The sequence below is a fragment of the Cnephaeus nilssonii genome (genome assembly GCF_951640355.1).
Source record: "Cnephaeus nilssonii genome assembly, chromosome: 10".
NCBI lineage: Eukaryota > Metazoa > Chordata > Mammalia > Chiroptera > Vespertilionidae > Cnephaeus > Cnephaeus nilssonii.
Window position 1 is genome coordinate 75,888,054 of NC_137081.1, and position 19,440 is coordinate 75,907,493.

General features: G+C 51.7%; 1 protein-coding gene across 2 annotated transcripts in view; it reads left to right on the forward strand.

Moving 5' to 3' along the window:
* Positions 1–19,440, forward strand: part of LCT (lactase) — a gene marked incomplete at its 5' end in the record, with an annotated part of 50,696 nt that overhangs the window by 11,348 nt on the left and 19,908 nt on the right. Inside the window, 7 exons of one of the 2 annotated variants that reach the window (XM_079781895.1) lie at positions 1,830–1,913; positions 4,826–4,928; positions 6,438–6,516; positions 10,149–10,875; positions 13,589–14,234; positions 16,502–18,052; positions 19,160–19,428. In XM_079781895.1, the coding sequence (XP_079638021.1) occupies positions 1,830–1,913; positions 4,826–4,928; positions 6,438–6,516; positions 10,149–10,875; positions 13,589–14,234; positions 16,502–18,052; positions 19,160–19,428 (3,459 nt within the window). The remainder of the gene's footprint in view (positions 1–1,829; positions 1,914–4,825; positions 4,929–6,437; positions 6,517–10,148; positions 10,876–13,588; positions 14,235–16,501; positions 18,053–19,159; positions 19,429–19,440) is intronic. The other variant, XM_079781896.1, reaches the window with a different exon arrangement.

Consider the following 19,440-nt stretch of genomic DNA (forward strand, 5'->3'; position numbering starts at 1 on the left):
GCGGCTGCGCAGGTGGAACGCCGGCAGGAAAAGGCCGCGTCGGCAGTTCTTTGGCCCCCAGGGCGCGGCCCGTGCCAGACACCGGCTGGTATCTGCGCTACGGGAGGCCCCGCACCAGCGGCCGGCCTTGGGGTTTACGAGCTCGGAAACTTCCAGTCCAGACAGATAAGCTAGAAGTGCCTGCTCCAAGGCCGAGTGGGCGGCGGGGCGGGGACCGTCTGAACCGATTTACGAGGGGCAATAAGGGCTGTCGGCCGTGAGCTCGGAGACCAAAGTGCTCATCAGGGAGGTGCTGGTGGAGCAGCAGCCCTCGCCCTGGGCTCCCTGCCCTCATCCGTGCAGGTCCTGCTTCTGAGTTACCTTCCGAGAGCGCGGTGTGGCCCGGTCCCCTGCTGGGAGGTCGCACTCCCCTGAACTGGAGCGAACCCCGAGGGCCCTCCCTCGGGCTCTCCGCTGCCCTCTGACCTCACCTCATTTTCCCAGCCTGTGCCCCACTTTCTTCCTGTCTCCCGCACCCCTTCTAATCCTCCAGCCTTCCTCAAACCCCCCACCCCCCAACACAAGTCTCCCCATTGTTAACGTCCGTCCGTGGGAGGGTGCTCTTCATCAGGAGGCCGGCTCGGCCTGCTGTGGCCTCTCCCACCTGAAACCCTTGGCGGGCTGTTCAGCCAGCAGCTCCCAGGTTCTGGTGTTGATCCGAATCACCTCCGTGAGGTCCGAAAGGTGGGCGACCCTGGCCTGGAGGCTAGTACCAGAGGCTGAGGACAGTCCTGGGCCTTCAGAGGCCGCCCCCGTCCCAGGTGACTGTAACGGCCGCCAAGGTCTGAGGACCCGGTGTGGACTTTCCTCTGACCCTGCTGCGTGTCTGCCTTCCTGTGTAATGGGTGCGTTTGCTAACACTCTGCATTGTCTGCTTCTGTGAATGTGACTCCCCACCATTGTACCCAGCGCTGTGACTTTCGAGAGTAGAGCCTCAATGACGACAAGTTGTGAGGACTGGACAAAAGCAGGAGGCAGCCGTCCGAGCCCACCGCTCCAGTACCCAGTCTTTGTTCTTAGGGACAGATGATCCGTGGGCGGGAGGGGGGGGGGCGCGGGGGGGGAAGGGGGGGCAGGAAATGGCGTGCTGAGAAGGGCGGGGGAGGGAATCACAGTGTCTGTGTATGTGTTTAGACTGTGAATCTGAAGCTCTTAGCGTGCATGCAGGCCAGAGGCAGGCGGAGGGCATGTCCTTCCGTGGGCGAGGGGGGATGGGGCCGACCAGGCCGTGAGAGCGGTGTTCTGGGGAATAGCATGGCCAGGCGAGGGCCGCCTGGGGCGGACTTTAAACTGCGGCTGGAAGTAGCCAGTGGCTGTAGCCTCCGAGGGAAATAAAGCTCAGTACGCAGGGGGGTCTGCGGAGATCCCGGCGGGAGGGGCCGGCTCCCCTGCCTCCGTCCTGGCAAAGTGGGGCCACGTGGAGGAGGTGCGGTCCAGGGCGGCCCTGGCCTCCGACGCCCTCCTGGGGCTTACCTGCTCGGAGGGAGCCCGTCCTGTCTGGCATACAGTACTCCGTGCACTCGTTCGTTTACTCATATGCGATTATTGAGCGCTTACTGGGTGCCAAGCACTTTGCTGAGTACATAGGTGATATATCCCAGCGGCACCCAGCTCCTCCCAGAAACGCACACAGACTCCTTCCCCAGCTGCTCCTCCGCCCGCTTTTCCCTTGGGAAATCCCACTTGGGAGTATTCAGCTCAGTGACGGGGGAGAAACTGAAGAACGTTTCTGAGCAGTTCTTCATCTTGAAATCGCTTATCTCTGATGACCCTGTTTCCTCCTTTCTAAGGACGCAGTGGATTTCCTATCTCTCGATTGGTCTTATGATTGCCAAGGAGGGCGGAGTTTGCTGCAGGAGCTGAGGGAGCTGCAGGTGAGTAGGACATCTCCCCTCCGATGATGAGCGGCAGCAGCTCCTGCATTTACTGCTCGGGCTGATGTGTGCACTGAACGGCCGCTCACACTCGGTGGACCTGCTGTATCTGGGGAGCTTCCCGCCCCCCCCCCCCCCCCCCCAGAGCGTCGCTAGAGGACATGCGGAGGCTAGTCTTCCCGGGAAGGATGGTGAGGGTTGGCTGTTAAGGTAAATATTTACATGCAAGTCCTGCTTTCCTGTGTAGAAATCCACTGAGAATCCAAATTCTAGATTAACAAAAATAGTTCCTGGGTTTGGCTCCTGGTTGCACAACAATGTGAGTGTGCTTAATGCCTCTGAACTGAACTCTTACACCTGGGTAAGATGGTACAGTTTATGTTATGTGTATTTTACCACAATTTTTAAAAAATGACATTTGACACCCAGGTCTGCAAAATCAGATACCAGCTTTCTGGACTTTCTTATAACCTCTGACCCCTCCTTCCTGTCCCGGGTGTTGTTTTTCTCAAGTCTAACGATTCTGACTCCTTAGAGAGAGTATGTCAGGTGTCTCCTACCCAACTATTAGCTCCTCTCCTGGGCTTGGTCACTGCTGTGCAACTTCCTTGCTTAATTCCTGGAATCCCGACTGTTCCCCGTCCTGGCAGAGTATAATGGACTGCAGCCCAGCAGTTTCCCTCTGGACCTGCCGAGTCCTGGCAGTGTCCTGCCCTTACCCCCGAAGAGCCAGCTGCCCTCTCGCAGGCCTCATTCCAGCCTCTGCAGGTTCGGGCACAAAGCCACTCGCCTTGCCCTGTGCCTCCTGGTTTTGGTCCCACCACCTCCACCACCACGGAGATGGGTTGTCAGAGGAATTATTCATTTACAGGCCACACACATTAATGTGAAGGCTCAGTGCTGCAGCCAGGCGGGCCTCCATTTTTCCCGAGGCAGGAGGCCCGCCATGGACAAACCAGCATCGGTCCCATCCCCATATCTGTGTTTCCAGCTGGCCGTGTCGATGCTGCTGCTTTTGTTACCCGCACACAACATGATCTCCTCAGAATAGCAGGTGCCTTCACAAGACGTTTGAGTGCTAGCTGCTCGGGTTTCAGGGCCTGCTTACCCCGGGCACCGGGCGGGCACTTTTCCTCACATGACCTCCCCGTCTCAGCATACCTCACATGACCTCCCCCTCTCAGCACACCTGAGACCAAGCCACCGAACCAACGTCAAACACTGGGTCAGGAGCCTGAGCTGAGGTTGGACCTGGGCTTCCCCAGGACACCACAGCGCCTCTCAAAAACCAAAATAAGCCCAAGGGGTTGGGACATGCTCATCGGGGTGGCCCTTTTGAAAATCACATGTGGTCTTAGTCGTTTTGTAAGCACCTCCTAGGAGCCCGGAGCCTGCGCTGTGGGCCTGCTGCCAGGTTTCTGGGCCGCAGGCAGCTCCGTGGGGTCTTCGAGGCCTGCAGACGCCTGTGATGACTGAATCCGTGTCTCGTCTTCCTCCGGGAATTCAACCAGGGCTTGTTGCTCAGCTCGGGGCTGAGGCGCGGGGTGGGGGGCGGGGGAGGGGGGGTTGGAAACCCCGGGGTTAGCGGGCGCAGCACTTGGACATGCAGCAGAGCCCGGCTCCTCCGCTGCTGGTGGATGTGGGGTACAGTGTCCCTTTGTACGTGGACACATTCTCCAGGGGCCCTGCTCCCGCAGTGGCTGGACAGAGCTGTGAACCCTCAGCCTGTAACCCACCAGCCAGATAATAAACCTCCCTGGACACCTGCAGCGGCTCTTACTCCTCTGTCCCCTCGGGCAGGAATGACATCAGATGTGGCCTGGCGGCTCAGAAGCTGCCCTACGGTGCAGGATGACCACTCTGGCCACGCAGTGGTGGGGGGAGAACCGAGCTGGAGAGGGGACCCTCTGGGCCGTTAGTTGCGTGCCTGGTAGCATTTCCCAGTCACCCCACCAGGACAGGAAGGCAGTCGGGTTCTCCCCACGAGAGGGGCTGACGTATGTCCACAGGAGCCGGAATCAGCTGCCTCCTGCACGTGACCCACTGGGGATCGGGCCCACAACCCGGGCACGTGCCCCGACTGGGAATGGAACTGGTGTTCTCTTAGTTCCTGGGTCAGTGCTCAACTACTGAGCCACACCGACTGGACTCCTTTTATCTTTTTATTATGGAAGGTGTCAAACATCCAAAAGTGGAAAGAAACATATAATGAAGCCACCCCCATTTCAAAACCTAGCAACTTGTGGTTGATCTGCTTTCTTCTGTACCTTCCCTTCCCCCAAACCAGATTGTCTTAAAGCAAAGCCCAGGCATCCATCAATACCGTGGTGGTGGCACCTGACTGAGCTTCTTGTAGGGACACAGCCCCTGGCCAGGGCGCCCTGCCTCGTTCCTGGTCCTGACACGGTGCCTGGCTCCAGGCGGTGCCTCGGAGCCTCAGATGAAGTCAGAGGAGCCTGTCTGCTTGGTGGGGGTCAGTGGGGAGAGTGGCCTGTGGTGTTGAAAAGTTAGCTCTTGCCCTGACCGGTTTGGCTCAGTGGATAGAGCGTCGGCCTGCGGACTGGGAGGTCCCAGGTTCGATTCCAGTCAAGGGCATGTACCTTGATTGTGGGCACATCCCCAGTGGATGGTATGCAGGAGGCAGCTGATCGATGTTTCTCTCTCATCGATATTTCTAACTCTCTATCCCTCTTCCTTCCTCTCTAAAAAAATCAATAAAATATATATTAAAAAAAAAAAAAGTTAGCTCTTTCTCCCGCAGAGCCTGGAGTCAGCTCCCTGTATTAACTGGGGTGGCTAGAGGTAATTTCCAAAACCAGACTGAGTATTCGTAGCTTCCCATCTTGAAATAGCGGTCCCTGTTATCAAAAGACGTACAGTTTCGGTTCACTGGTTGGCCTTTATCTTTTCAGAGTATTGAGCCAAAAGTGAAAGTTTTCATCTTCAATCTCAAACTCCAGGACTGCCCCTCCACCAGGAAGAACCGGGCTGAGCTGCTCGTCAGCCTCTTCCAAGGTGAGTGGACCATCACTGGAGAGGCTTTGAGTGACGTTTGGGGCACTGATTCGGGGTGGGGGGGTGTAGCAGTCTTGAAAGTCTGGGGTTCCAATAGGAGGAGGACCCAAGGAGAGTTGGTGTGAGAGCCCAGCCCCAATGGCTTTAGTGCCCCTTGCCTTCCTGGTGTTGGTCCTTAGCTCCCATTGGCCCGAGAAAGGTGACAGGTTCTATTGAGGATGCCAAGGATACCTTGGTCTTATGGAATAAAGACCACCGGGCACCAGGCGTCTGGTGTAAGCATGGGAACTGCTCTGTGTCTGTCTGTCCACTCCCGTTACCTCTCTCTCCAAGGTTTCTCACCTCTGCAGCCCTTGGCACGGCTGCCTCTCTGCCCCCAGCCAGCCCCCTCTGCTTACCCTTGTTCATTTCCCCACTACCTCAACTTGCACTTGATCCTGGTGGGTACCTGAGCTGTAGGTCTAGGACCACCTCCTCAATAGCTCTGGTTCTTAACAGTGAATCTGATTGGTTGGCATGGTTCAGGAGGTTGCTCCTGGTCCAGTCAGGTCAAGGGAAAGGTGGGGTCTATTAAGGCACCAGGCGCTGAGAGCCACTAGACACTATAGGAGGGGCCAAGGGGCATGTTCCTAGTGCCCTGATAGTCAGTCCAGTCATCCTAAAGGTCAGAGTATGGGACAAGCCAGTCGTGTCCTTCCCACCACTTGTAACCAGTGCTGAGCTGGCTTCACAGACCTCATGAAACTTACCCGCAGATGCCACGTACTAACCCTCACCTAACTCACCTTTCACAGCATAGAAAGTTCTTAAATTCCATCCCTTTCTAAATGGTTAAAATGGTCGACTTTATGTTTAACATGTAGTTTACTACATTTTTTTAAACCACCCCTTTCTGATATTTGACCTCTAAATCAATTGTTCTCCATGTGTGGTCGCCAGACCGGCAGCATCAGCATCACCTGGGAACCTGTTGGACATTCCCAGGCCCACGCCCCCCTCAGACCAGAAACTTTGCAGGGGGCCCGGCCATGTGTGTTTCATAAGCTCTGCGGGTGATGCTGGTGCACACAGAGTCTGAGAGCCACCGTCCTAAGTCCTAAGTAGGTAGAAACCACTTCTGGCCTCCTTCAATCCTTAGCCCATGGACTTCTCCAGAGGGGCTTGGAGCCATTGCTTAGAGCAGTGATGGGCAACCTTTTGAGCTCGGTGTGTCAAACTTCTCCAAAAAAACTGAGCATAACTCGGGTAGTGTGTCACTTTGAGGAAAAAACATTATTTCGCAAATGTTTCATCCTCAGGAGCAGCAAATGTTTCATCCTCGGCATGTGGCTGCCTCAGCGGCCGCGTGTCATCAGAAATGGCTACGCGTGTCAGCGCTGACACGTGTGTCATAGGTTCGCCATCACGGGCTTAGAGGCTGGGTGTGTCGTATACGTGAGGAAAACCATTGATTGCATCATGTGCATTGTTGGTCTTCAGGTAGAGTTAATCCTTCTTCTTCTCTTACAGCCCTCGATAAAGACCAAGGGCTCACCATTGGGTCTGACATTAATATATTCTTGAACTGTTCATCAAGTCTCGAGGAAAGGTAATGTAGATTTCCTGTCGAACTATCCATAACTGGTATTTGCAGACTGCTCTGCCATTCTTTCACATGTGTGATCTCACGGGACTGTTGTCATCTGCCTCTCAGGCCAGTGATTAATTGTGGACATTTTAGAGGAGGAAGATGAAGGCTCAGAGGGGAAAGCAGGGAGAACCCGTCTCTCACTGAGTCTTACTCTGGGCCCAACACGGTTCTGGCTTTCTCACCCGTCATTGGGCCACCTTGCCGTTCACACACAAGTGCACGCAGCTGGGATTTGCACCCCTGCCTTCTAGTTTAAGACCCTGTGAGTTCGTGGCAGAGCAGGCTGGGAAGATAGATCTGAACATCCCTCTGAAGCTACGTGGTCTGAGCTGAGTCCTCTGCGTCTGTTCCCTCGTGGAAACTGTGAGACGCTTCCCCGTGAGGGGACCGTGTAGGTAGGGAAGCCAGCTGTTGCCGTGGACGGAAGCCTAACTCGGGGGTGTTCTCAGGACAGACTTTAATTTATCCTGGGGTTGCCAATAATTTCTTAACAAATGACCAAAAATTGTAAAAGACATCTTAAAAAATAGAGCAGATTTGAGGTTCTCCCCATGATTATAGGACTTCACCCACTCACATCCCAAGGTGCTTCTCGGGTGAGCGAGAAAAGGACGGTGTGGAAACCAGCCCTGGGAGTTCCCCAGAGCCCTCAACTCCACGGGGGTGTCACCAGGAGCTCCATGCACGGTGCACTAGGGAAGGGCAGAGGCATCACCTGGGTGCCCGGACCGTCAGCGAGAGCACTCCTTGTGTTCACCGCAGACGTTTCTAGCATGGCTCAGTCCAAGGTGGTAAGCTTCAGTCACCACCCCCTCTTTCTACTTTTCCTCTCGCAGCTCTTGGCTGTCCTGTGCTGATTCTCCTTCTATTGTTTAATCCTGTCATCGCAGTCCCAATCAGCAATTCACATCAACACCCTGAGCAGCTGCCACATGCCAGGCTCCGTGCTGGGAGTCTGCGCAGTGCAGTGGGCAAATAGGCTGGACCTGCTCCCTGACCACGCTTGAAGTCAGCTGGGCTATGTCTTCTCAGAAAGCAAAACTCAGCCCCGCTGGTGTGGCTCAGCAGTTGAGCATCGACCTATGAACCAGGAGGCACATGCCTGGGTTGCAGCCTCACTCCCCAGTGTGGGGCGTGCGGGAGGCAACAGATCAACGATTCTCTCATCACGGATGTTTCTGCCTCTCTCTCCCTCTCCCTTCCTTTCAGAAATCAATAAAAATATATTAAATTTTTAAAAAAGAAAGCAAAACTCAAGAGGTCATAATAAAAGGGGTACCTTGAGAGCTTAATGATTATAAAACCACGAGATGATACATGACACCAGCTCCAGGGGTCCCTTGATCTTTGCCTGAAGTGAAAGTTACACTGCCTGATGTTAAGCTGACAGTGAGGGTCCTCACCCAGGTGATGTTGATGGAGAACCTCTGCGTGCTGGGGGTGGGGGTGAAGGGGGTTCTAAGAGGACTAACATTGTTTTATCATTTGAGAGTTTTAGAGCTTGAGGGTGAGACAAAGAGGCCCATCAATGACTCTAACACAAGAGTGTGGCATGAAACACTCACTGCTCCCCACAGTGGGGAGAGAGTCTTATCTGGGATGTTCTGAGATGGCTTGGAGCAGGGGGAGGGTCGGCTGAAGGAGGAACAGCTGGAGGGGCTGGGCAGAGATAGAGGCTTTGTGTACTAAATATCTTCCCACGTTAGGCAAACCCAGGACTCCCAGCTCCAAGGTTTACGCGGCAAGTTCTGTTTTATCCAGGGGCGGTTTATTTATTTCTTCAAGACCTCCTCCCACCCAAGCTAGGACAGTCAGGGTCAGAGCAGCCGAGGCTGTGCACTGAGTGGGTGTCATCTGTGTCCCTGTTGTGTTCCAGAGTCGTGCATATGTTTTGGGTAATTCACAACTATAGCTCATCATTTCCCCTCACCCCTCTCACAGCAAATGTGGACGAGTTGATGCTTCATAAAACAGGAGGTGCTTAGTCAGGTTGGTAAGGCCCAGGCTTCCCTGAATGGAGGGAGGCCCCCCACAGCACCCCTGTCACTTCTACCAGTTCTTCATTCTGGGCCAGCCCATTAGAAGGGTCATCCCCTCTCCACATGCTGGCCCTCGGACAGGGAGATGCTCTGTACTCCACCCCATTACCCCAGTGTGTTCTCTTCTCCAGACCAAAATCTATAGCCATCCTTCCTCAAGGTCGCCCTCTGCTGGTGGAACTGTGCAGGCTCCGGCATGGCACTTTCTAGCCTGCCGGACATAACCCATAGATTGGGAAATCAATTTAGAGGTTTGATCTGAAACATTAAAAAACAAACGTTTTCCCCAAAAAATGGAAGGGAGGAAAGAATCAGACTTCATTGCTTATAATGAGAGCATTTTTATGTTTTATTTCAGATATATTTATTATTTTTTTTTAATCCTCACCCGAGGATATTTTCCTATTGATTTTTAGGGAGAATGGAAGAGAGAGGGAAAAACAGAAACATCGATGTGAGAAAAACACATTGACTGGTTGCCTCCAGCACGAGCCCCAACCAGGGCCCAGGTCTGGGGAGGAGCCTGCAACCGAGGTACGTGCCCTTGACCAGAATTGAACCCAGGACCCTTCGGTCCGCAGGCCTACGTTCTACCCACTGAGCCAAACTGGCTAGGGCCAGATATACTTATTTCTGAAATAAAACACAAAAGATATATGGACATAAATGTCTATACATCTATACACATGCATAGTGATATGTGTTTAAAAATACAAACACTACTCTACCATTTGCAAGCTATGTGATCAAGGAGAAGTTTTCATTAAAAAAAAAACAACACATACACCAAGATATGAGTTCATTTACATAAAGTCTGGAGATGGGCAGTCTAGAGTGGTTATAACCGCCAGGAATCCAGGCTCCTCTCTTGTTGCTTTGTCAGCCTGAACAAGGCTCCTCCCTCCTGGTGCAGCGTGGATACCTGAGGTCCAGGCAGCAGGAAGGGGCGAGGAGGCCGCAGCCGGGCTGGTCTCTGACGGCTACACGTCAGCAGAGGCGTACAGCAGTGTGATCATTGAAACTTCTGTGCCAGCTGCCAAGTAGCTGGTGCCAGTTACTCATTTCTCTAAGTCTCAGCGTCCTCCTCTGTAGGGGGGAGATAAATAATTATAGTACCTAGCTTACAAATGCATTGTGAAACTCAAATGACATAACATGAATACGTTTTTATCACAGGGGCCAGCACAGAATCCAGGCTCGGTACACTGACGTCAGCATTAGTATTACGTATGTTTTACAAACAATAAATTATAAGAAAAAAAAGTGTGGCTTGGAAACTGAAGACAGTTCGCAGGGTGAGCTAGTACAGAGAACAGTCGCATTGCTACAGTATTTGTGTTCACCCAGGAGCAGTGGCAACCCCACTAAGAAGGGGTCACAATAATAATTCCCCCGACCAGCCACTTCCTGCCTGTGACTTTGTGGACATGGCTTTCCACTCAGTGTGTCTGTGTCTTTACCGATTAAACACATTGTCACTGTCCGTCAGTCTGGGGGCATGTGTACTCAGAGTCATTACTTACGATGTCCTTTCCTGTCACTACGTCATAGCAGGTCTTGTCCCCTGACTGACAGCCTGACCCTGCAGGGCGCCCGGCAGTGGGGCTCGGAGACTGCCGTGGGCTCCTCGCCGCCCGGCTCTGCCTATCAGAGGGCCTGGGAAGCGTTCGCTCACCAGCCCAGGGCGGAAAGGGACGCTTTCCTGCGGGATGTTTTCCCTGAAGGCTTCCTCTGGGGCGTCTCCACGGGAGCCTTCAACGTGGAAGGAGGCTGGGCTGAGGACGGAAGAGGGGCAAGCGTGTGGGACCAACTCGGACCCCAGCAGGCCGCCACGGGCCAGGCCACTCCGGGCGTGGCCAGCGACAGTTACCACAAGGTGGACTCTGACGTCGCCCTGCTTCGCGGCCTCCGGGCTCAGGTCTACAAGTTCTCCATCTCCTGGTCCCGCATCTTCCCCACGGGGCACGGGCCCAGCCCCAACCTCCGGGGTGTCGCCTACTACAACAAGCTGATCGACAGCCTGCTGGACTCGCACATCCAGCCCATGGCCACGCTGTTCCACTGGGACCTGCCGCAGGCCCTGCAGGACCGAGGCGGGTGGCAGAATGAGAGTGTGGTGGACGCTTTCCTGGACTACGCGGCCTTCTGCTTCTCCACCTTTGGGGACCGTGTGAAGCTGTGGGTGACCTTCCACGAGCCGTGGGTGATGAGCTATGCGGGCTACGGCACCGGCCAACACCCACCGGGCATCTCCGACCCAGGAGTGGCCTCCTATAAGGTACTTCTCATCTTTGCAGCTCCTACTCGTCATAAGAAATAGGACATTTGGTAGGAGAAAGTAATTTTATCTTCCTATCAGCAAGTGTTTACTTTTTGTTTTTTAAAGGAAATCAGAGGGAGGGAAGGAACCATAGAGTGTTAATCACCTTATTTTGTCCAAGCACGGTGCTGGCTCTTTACAAATAGTCATGACATTCTCAGAGCAGCACTGATGGGTGTGACTACCTCCTCAGAGCAGCACTGATGGGTGTAACTACATCCTCAGGGCAGCACTGATGGGTGTGACTACCTCCTCAGAGCAGCACTGATGGGTGTGACTACATCCTCAGGACGGCACCGATGGGTGTGACTACATCCTCAGAGCAGCACTGATGGGTGTGACTACCTCCTCAGGGCAGCACTGATGGGTGTGACTATATCCTCAGGACACCTGATAGGTGACGAAGGTGGGGCTCAGGAGGAGAATCCATTTGGTCATGATGACATCACTAGTGGGTCAGCTAGAAGCCAGAATTTGAGCTCAAGTCTGTTTGACTCCAAAGCAAGTTTTGTGAGTCACCCAGGACTCTCAGTTGACGGAAAGTCCAACTTCAATCAAGCAGGTAGGGGATGTATGAGCTCAGGAAACTGAAAAGTCTTGGTTTAGGTGATCAGACCACAAACGATGCTGCCAGGACCCAGTTTCGCTTCTGCTCTCGCTCCCTTGTTGGCTTTATTCCTGGGCTGCCTGGTGGCCAGCTGGCAGCAGCCCTCTCTCACCTGTCAGCACCAGTGGGAAGCACACGTGCCTCTGTCTGTCATTCGCAGCAAGTCTCCCTGTGCCTCTGGTCTCTGTGTGAGTCACCTGGGTCACTGACAGGTTGGGTCCAGGTCCCAGCTCTACCCCTCAGCACAGTGGTTGAGAGGCGGGGAGCTGGGGAGCGGCACGGGTTGGCTTTCCAGAGAGCAATCAGGGTATCAGTTCAACAAGAAGGAGATGTATATAATGGAGACAAAATATAAAATGGCTTCCTTCCATCTTTTCCTTTTTCTTCAAAATCTCCCAGAAAACCCACCAGCTTTCCCTGGCAGCATTCTCCAGGAGAGACCTGTTAGCCTGGCTCTCCCCGGCCACACTTCGGGGTTTTGTTCTGAGGGGGGGTATTTATTGTGTCCCTTGCTAGGTCTTAAGGAGGACACACAGCCTATGTCCATGAGGTCTTAAAACCTTTGGGGGGAAATGATGCTAACACACATAAGAAAATTGGAAAACAATTCAAAATGTCTGCAATTAGCATGAGCTGGAAATGAATAAATGACTCAATAAATTGCCAAAATCACAGCACTTCATCAAAGTTTCCATCCTGCTCTTGTTCAGCAAGTACACCAGGAAGAGAAAGTAAACTTCTGAAGATGGGAGGTTTGGACCGTTCTGCGTGTCTCCATGTGAAACTCATCCAAACCTTTTCTCCTTAGGCTTCTTCTTTTTTTTTCTAAGCATACTTTAAAATATATATATATTGATTTTAGAGGAAGGGAAAGGAGAAAGAGAGAGAAACATTGATCAGTTGCCTCCCGCACACACCCCGATCAAGGACTGAACCCACACCCCAGACATGTGTCCTGACTGCGAATCAAACTGGCAGGCCAGGCCAAGGGACCCCACTGGTGCATGAATCCGTGCACCGGGCCTCTAGTTTTGATATGGAATTCTTCAAAAGTAAGTGTAGTCATCTTCAGATGAAAAAAAGGAAGGGGAGTGAGCAGTAGCAAGCTCTCCTCTGCACTCCCAAGTTTCTGCTTGTGTTTTACGTATATGTACAGTCTCACTTAATTCTCCTCTTTGTGGATCCGTAAGTACCTGCTTCTTACGGACTAGAGACCTGAAGTTAGAAGATTGTTTGAGCTTAATGAGCAAGTTAGTGACAGAGTCAGGACTTAAATCTAGGCATGTTATACTCCAGATACCCTGCTTTTGCCCGTCTTCTCATAGTGCTCCACCAAGGAGAGCTGTTGATCTTTGTAAGGCTATCAGTTAAGTCTGCAGAGAGATTCCTGGTGATGATGTTTCCTTCCTAGATTTTATTAAGTGGAAAGGAGAACAAGTAATCTAGGAAGAATTGTCCCCTCCTTTGTGTAGTAGCCAAAATGATCTCCACTCCCCATTAGTTGTTGACTAATAAGTCAATAAGTATTTATTGAGAATGGAGGCAGACTAACATTGTGGGTGACAATACAGGCCTGGAGTCAGAATGCCTGCATTTTACCCTCTCTGGATCTTGGTTTCCTCACCTGTATAGCAGTAATAATAGCTTGCCACATAGGTTATTGTGAGGATTACATGAGTAAATTCATTAACAATTGTTATTGTTAATATGGTTGTCGATGCTGTTACTATTTACCTCTCAGGGGTGGTGTTGACTTGTTGACATTGTTGTCCACATTGTTGATATTGGGGGCATTGGTGTTGATGTTGTTGCCATCAGCACTGTCCGTATTGTTGATGTTGATATTGTGAGCATCAGTCTTAACTTCTTGTTGACATTGTTGATGTTTTAATGACAGTGCTGGCATTAGTGTTGATGTTATTGATGTTGACATTTTCAGTGTTGCTGTTGTTACTAACTTGCTGATATTACTGACATTGGTGTTCATTCGTTGACATTATTGTTGACTTGCTATTGGCTTGTGGGTGCTGTTGTTGACACTGTACCTCCTTTCCTCTTCACAAGGTGGCTCACTTGGTCCTCAAGGCTCATGCCAGAGCTTGGCACCTCTACAACCGCCAGCATCGCCCGCAGCAGCAGGGCCGTGTGGGCATCGTGCTGAACTCAGACTGGGCAGAGCCCCTCTCCCCAGAGAGGCCTGAGGACCTGAGAGCCTCTGAGCGCTTCTTGCACTTCATGCTGGGCTGGTTTGCACACCCTCTCTTTGTGGATGGAGACTACCCAGCTGCCCTGAGGGCCCAGATTCAACAGATAAACAAGCAGTGCCCCAGTCCCGTGGCCCAGCTCCCTGAATTCACCGAAGCAGAGAAGCAGCTCCTGAAAGGCTCAGCTGATTTCCTGGGTCTGTCCCATTACACTTCCCGCCTCATCAGCAAGGCCCAACAAGACACCTGCATCCCCAGCTATGATACCATTGGAGGCTTCTCACAGCACGTGGACCCTGCCTGGCCCCAGACCTCATCCCCTTGGATTCGTGTGGTGCCCTGGGGTATAAGGAGGCTGCTGCGGTTTGCATCCTTGGAATACACAAGAGGAAAAGTTCCAATCTACCTGGCTGGGAATGGCATGCCCATCGGGGAAAGTGAAAATCTCCTTGATGATTCCTTGAGAGTAGACTACTTCAATCAATATATCAACGAGGTGCTCAAGGGTAAGCGCAGTGGATATGCTGGTGATCGGAAGGTGGGTGGACCTTTTTCAAGTCTTCCCAGTTTTGTGTTATGGGACCAAGACAGTCTCCCAAGTAAATGAAGCCAAAAAGTAGTATTGGTAGTAAGAGCATGAGTCCTTCACATCAGCCTCCTAACTCTCTCTCAAGTCCTCAACTCTTTGATCCCATATTCTTGTTCCCTTCTAAATTCTGCCCATTTGGCCCTTGTCAGTTTGGGTCAGTGGATAGAGCGTTGGCCTGCAGACTGAAGGGTCCCAGGTTCAATTCTGGCCAAAGGCACATACCTGGGTGGGGGGTGTGCAGGAGGCAGCCAATCAATGATTCTCTCTCATCATTGATGTTTCTATCATACTCTCCCTCTCCCTTCCTCTTTGAAATCAATAAAAGCAATATATTTTTAAAATAAATAAATAAGTAAATTCTGCCCATCTGAGTCCTGTCCACATCAAGCATCGTCGTTTTTTAATGCACTTATTTAACAAATATTTATTAGCTGACTATTATGTTCCAGACATTGTGCAAGACAGTAGAGGTAAAATATTAAACAAAAATTGTCTTTTCACATAGGATATTCACAGTCGACAGAGGGACACAGACAGAAAATTGCAACAAAGGGTGATAATGGCATTACAGGATGGTTTGAGGACACGTAAGATGGGACTCCAACCCATTAACTCTTCCTTCATTGCTCCAGCCACATTGACCTTCATCTCCTTTAACTGGCTATAAAAATACACAGCTCATTGTTTACTCTGATCCAATTAATCCACACCTGCAGTCTCACTCTTACATAACATACTGTTTCACATGTCTTTTTATTCCAAGTAAAAAGGAATGGCAAATAGGTTTCACCTTACAGGCCAGTCCTACTCAGCTGAGAGTGGCTAGCTGTCTGCCTAGCAGTGGTCGGCAAACTCATTAGTCAACAGAGCCAAATATCAACAGTACGATTGAAATTCCTTTTGAGAGCCAAATTTTTTTAACTTAAACTTCTTCTAATGCCACTTCTTCAAAATAGACTCACCCAGGCCGTGGTATTTTGTGGAAGAGCCACACTCAAGGGGCCAAAGAGCCGCATGTGGCTCGCAAGCCGTGGTTTGCCGACCACTGATCTAGAGGGCTGTGATGAGAAGATTTCGAGGCCTTGTCTAGATTCAAAGAGAAAGAATTGATAAGTGATACTTGCGTGGGCACTGCATTGAGGAATGGAGACACACATCCCACCAGGGAGGTCAGACCCCCTCTCTGTTCTTCACTTGTACTCCTCTCAGCATCAAGGTTACAGTTCTGTAATCTGCGTAACCTTGGAACCCATTTAAGACATTGCCTCAAGTGATCGTTGACACAGCTGTATGCAGTCAATCGACAGATACTTTCCTCCTGCGAGAACTGTGGAAACGGATGCACACCCTGAGATGTTAAATGGTGTGCCCAAACATGCTGTGAGTGCAACCGGAGGCCTCTTTCTGGCTCAGCTCCTCACTCTACCCACTAACCTGTGAGGCTTTTATTCACCAGAGCCTGGCACAGCCTGGAGACAAAGCAGGTGCTTACTGAATTACTTACTGAATGAGTGAGCAACCTTTCCTGCCTCGTATCCAATCAGTGTTTGTAGAGAGGCTGTGCGATCTGATAGAAACGAGGCTTAATCCTTTGCTGACTCCCAGGTGGAGCCCACAGCCATTGCCTTGCTTTGGCGCTGGTCCTGGGTTGCCCTGCTAGGCCGTCTATTTCCTCACAGTCCTGGAGTCCAGAGTCTGAAATCGAGATGCCGGTAGGAATGCTCTGCCTCCAGAGGTTCCGGGGACACCCCTCCTTGCTTTCCACCTTCCGGTGGCTCCAGACATTCCTTGGCATGTGGCTGTATCGCCCCCATCTCTGCCTCCATCTTCACGCGGCTTCCCTAGGTCTCTATAAGGAAGCCAGTCACACTTCTAAAGATTAAGTGACTTCTGTGTTCTGTATAAAACCAAGGAGTCCTGATACCAGCGGGTGGGGCACATTCTCTCCATTATTCATTTCAAGGCAAGGATGCTCCTTTGGACTGAGTGATGGCCATGGATGTGGCCTGATGTTCTGTGGGGTCTTGTGAATTTTCCTTATCCATTCTGAAGGAGCAAAGAGGTTAATGTTTTTGGAGTAACCCAAATCACCTCCAAAACTTTCATGTCAAAAGGAAAACCTTTAAAGAGCAAACTAACAGAGGCGTTAAAATAACACTACTGTATTTTTGTTCTTCCCCACAGCTGTCAAGGAGGACTCAGTGGATGTTCGATCTTACATTGCTCGTTCCCTCATCGATGGCTTCGAAGGGCCCTCTGGTTACAGCCAGAGGTATGGGCTGCACCACGTCAACTTCGACGACAGCAGCAGGCCAAGGACTCCCAGGAAATCTGCCTATTTTTTCACCAGCATCATTGAAAAGAATGGTTTCCTCACCAAAGAATTGAAAAGACCGCCACCACCCAGTACAGCAACTTTCCCCCCTAAAATCAGAGCCTTCACTTTTCCATCTGAGGTGCCCTCCAAGGCTAAAGTCGTTTGGGAAAAGTTCTCCAACCAGCCCAAGTTTGAACGAGATTTGTTTTACCATGGCACGTTCAGGGATGACTTTCTGTGGGGCGTGTCCTCATCAGCCTATCAGATAGAAGGAGCTTGGAATGCTGACGGCAAAGGCCCCAGCATCTGGGACAACTTTACCCACACACCAGGCAGCAATGTGAAAGGCAATGCCACTGGAGACATAGCCTGTGACAGCTATAACCAACTGAATGCCGATCTGAATATGCTTCGAGCTTTGAAGGTGAAGGCCTATCGCTTCTCTATCTCCTGGCCTCGGATTTTCCCAACTGGGAGAAACAGTTCTATCAATAGTCGTGGTGTTGATTATTACAACAGGCTGATTGATGGCTTGGTGGAAAGCAACATCTTTCCGATGGTGACACTGTTCCACTGGGACCTGCCCCAGGCCCTGCAAGACATCGGAGGCTGGGAGAATGCTTCCTTGATTGAGTTGTTTAACAGCTACGCAGACTTTTGTTTCCAGACCTTTGGTGACAGGGTCAAGTTCTGGATGACCTTTAATGAGCCCACCTACCAGGCGTGGTTGGGTTATGGCTCAGGGGAGTTTCCCCCAAATGTGAAGGACCCAGGCTGGGCACCTTACAGGATTGGCCACGCACTCATCAAAGCTCATGCCAGAGTCTATCACACTTACGATGAGAAGTACCGGCAAAAGCAGAAGGGGGTCATCTCCTTGAGCCTCAGTGCACACTGGGCAGAGCCCAAGTCGCCCGAGCTCCCAAGGGATGTGGAGGCAGCTGACCGCATGCTGCAGTTCTCACTGGGCTGGTTCGCCCACCCCATTTTCCGAAACGGGGACTATCCCGAGGCCATGAAGTGGAAAGTGGGGAACAGGAGTGAACTACAACACTTGGCCACGTCCCGCCTGCCAAGTTTCACTGAGGAGGAGAAGAGGTACGTCAGGGCTACGGCCGATGTGTTCTGCCTCAACACCTACTCCTCCAGAATTGTGCGGCACACAACACCGAGGTTAAACCCACCCTCCTACCAAGATGACCAGGAGACGGCTGAGGAGGAGGACCCTTCATGGCCGTCCACAGCACTGAACAGAGCTGCACCCTGGGGGATGCGGAGACTGCTCAACTGGGTCAAAGAAGAGTATGGTGACATCCCCATTTACATCACCGAAAATGGGGTGGGGCTGGAAAATGCGAAGGTGGAAGATACCGATCGGATATTCTACCACAAAACCTACATCAATGAAGCTTTGAAAGGTATGTGAGGGTTCATTGCCCCCTTACAAAATCTTCCAACATCCACATGTCGTGTGCCTGAAATGATTTGACAGAGTAGGTTACCAACAATGAGCAAGTCTCTGCCTTATGTGCTAACTCCATTATTCTTTCCCTGTCTGGGGTTACATTTCCCTTTGGGAATCTGAAAAAAGCTATGGTCGTCTCCCCAAATGTGCACACACACAATATCCCCATAAGAACATTTTTATGGGTCCATTCATCTATTATTGAACAACTACTGTTGGACAAGTTTTACTCTAAATCATAGGGAAACAGTAGTGAACAAAACAGATAACTTTCTGCTGACATGGAGCTTATATTCTGACTATTGGCCTGGTGCACGGATTCGTGCACATTGAGAGGAAATTAATTAGAAGGTGGCAGGCGGGGCGGGACTGGGAGAGACAGGCCACACCTGGGGTGGCACTGCAGCTCAAAGGGTGTCTGCGGAGTGAGCGGGGTGCCTCCAGCAGATGGGGTCCCTCAGCCTGACCTACAGGGATCAGGCTGAAACCGGCTCTCTGACATTCCCTGAGGGGTCCTAGATTGCGAGGGGGCAGTTCTCGGGTGAGGCACCCCGGAATCAGGCTCCCTCCTCTCTGGTTCTGGAGTGCATCACCTGAGAACACCACTGCCAAGTCACCACAACTCGGCAGCTCCTGTGTTGAGTGTCTGCCCCCTGGTGGTCAGTGAGCATCAGAGCTACCGGTCGGACGGTCGCTTAGCCTTTTATATATATAGATGGGTTCCATGCAACCCCAGAGGAAGAAACTGTTCTCAAATTCACATTTGTGTTTCATGTCTAAAGTGGGCTGAGACTCTTGAATTTGAAGCACATCCCTTTACCCCAACAAAAGAATTTGATTTTACCAAGATCAGTCATTAATACTTGTTTGGGGGCATGAGTGCGGGCAAAGGAACAAAGACACACAAGATGATCTGCCCATCAGGGACACGTTACCTGTGTGCACAAGTTGATGGTTTAGGACGACTGTCTTGAGTTGAGAGGCCAGTACTTGGCTGGGCTTCTTGGGGCCCTTGCCCGACTGGGGTAAAGCTCTTCTCTTTCCCTTGCAATGTTCCCAGCCTACAGGCTCGATGGCGTAGACCTTCGAGGGTATGCCGCGTGGTCCCTGATGGACAACTTTGAGTGGCTGAATGGTTACACAGTCAAGTTTGGACTGTACCATGTTGATTTCAACAAGGCGAGCAGGCCTCGCACAGCAAGAGCCTCCGCCAGGTACTACACAGAGGTCATCACCAACAACGGCATGCCGCTGCCCCGGGAGGACGAGTTTCTCTACGGTCAGTTTCCCGAGGGCTTCATCTGGAGCGCGGCTTCCGCTGCGTATCAGGTGAGGAGCGCA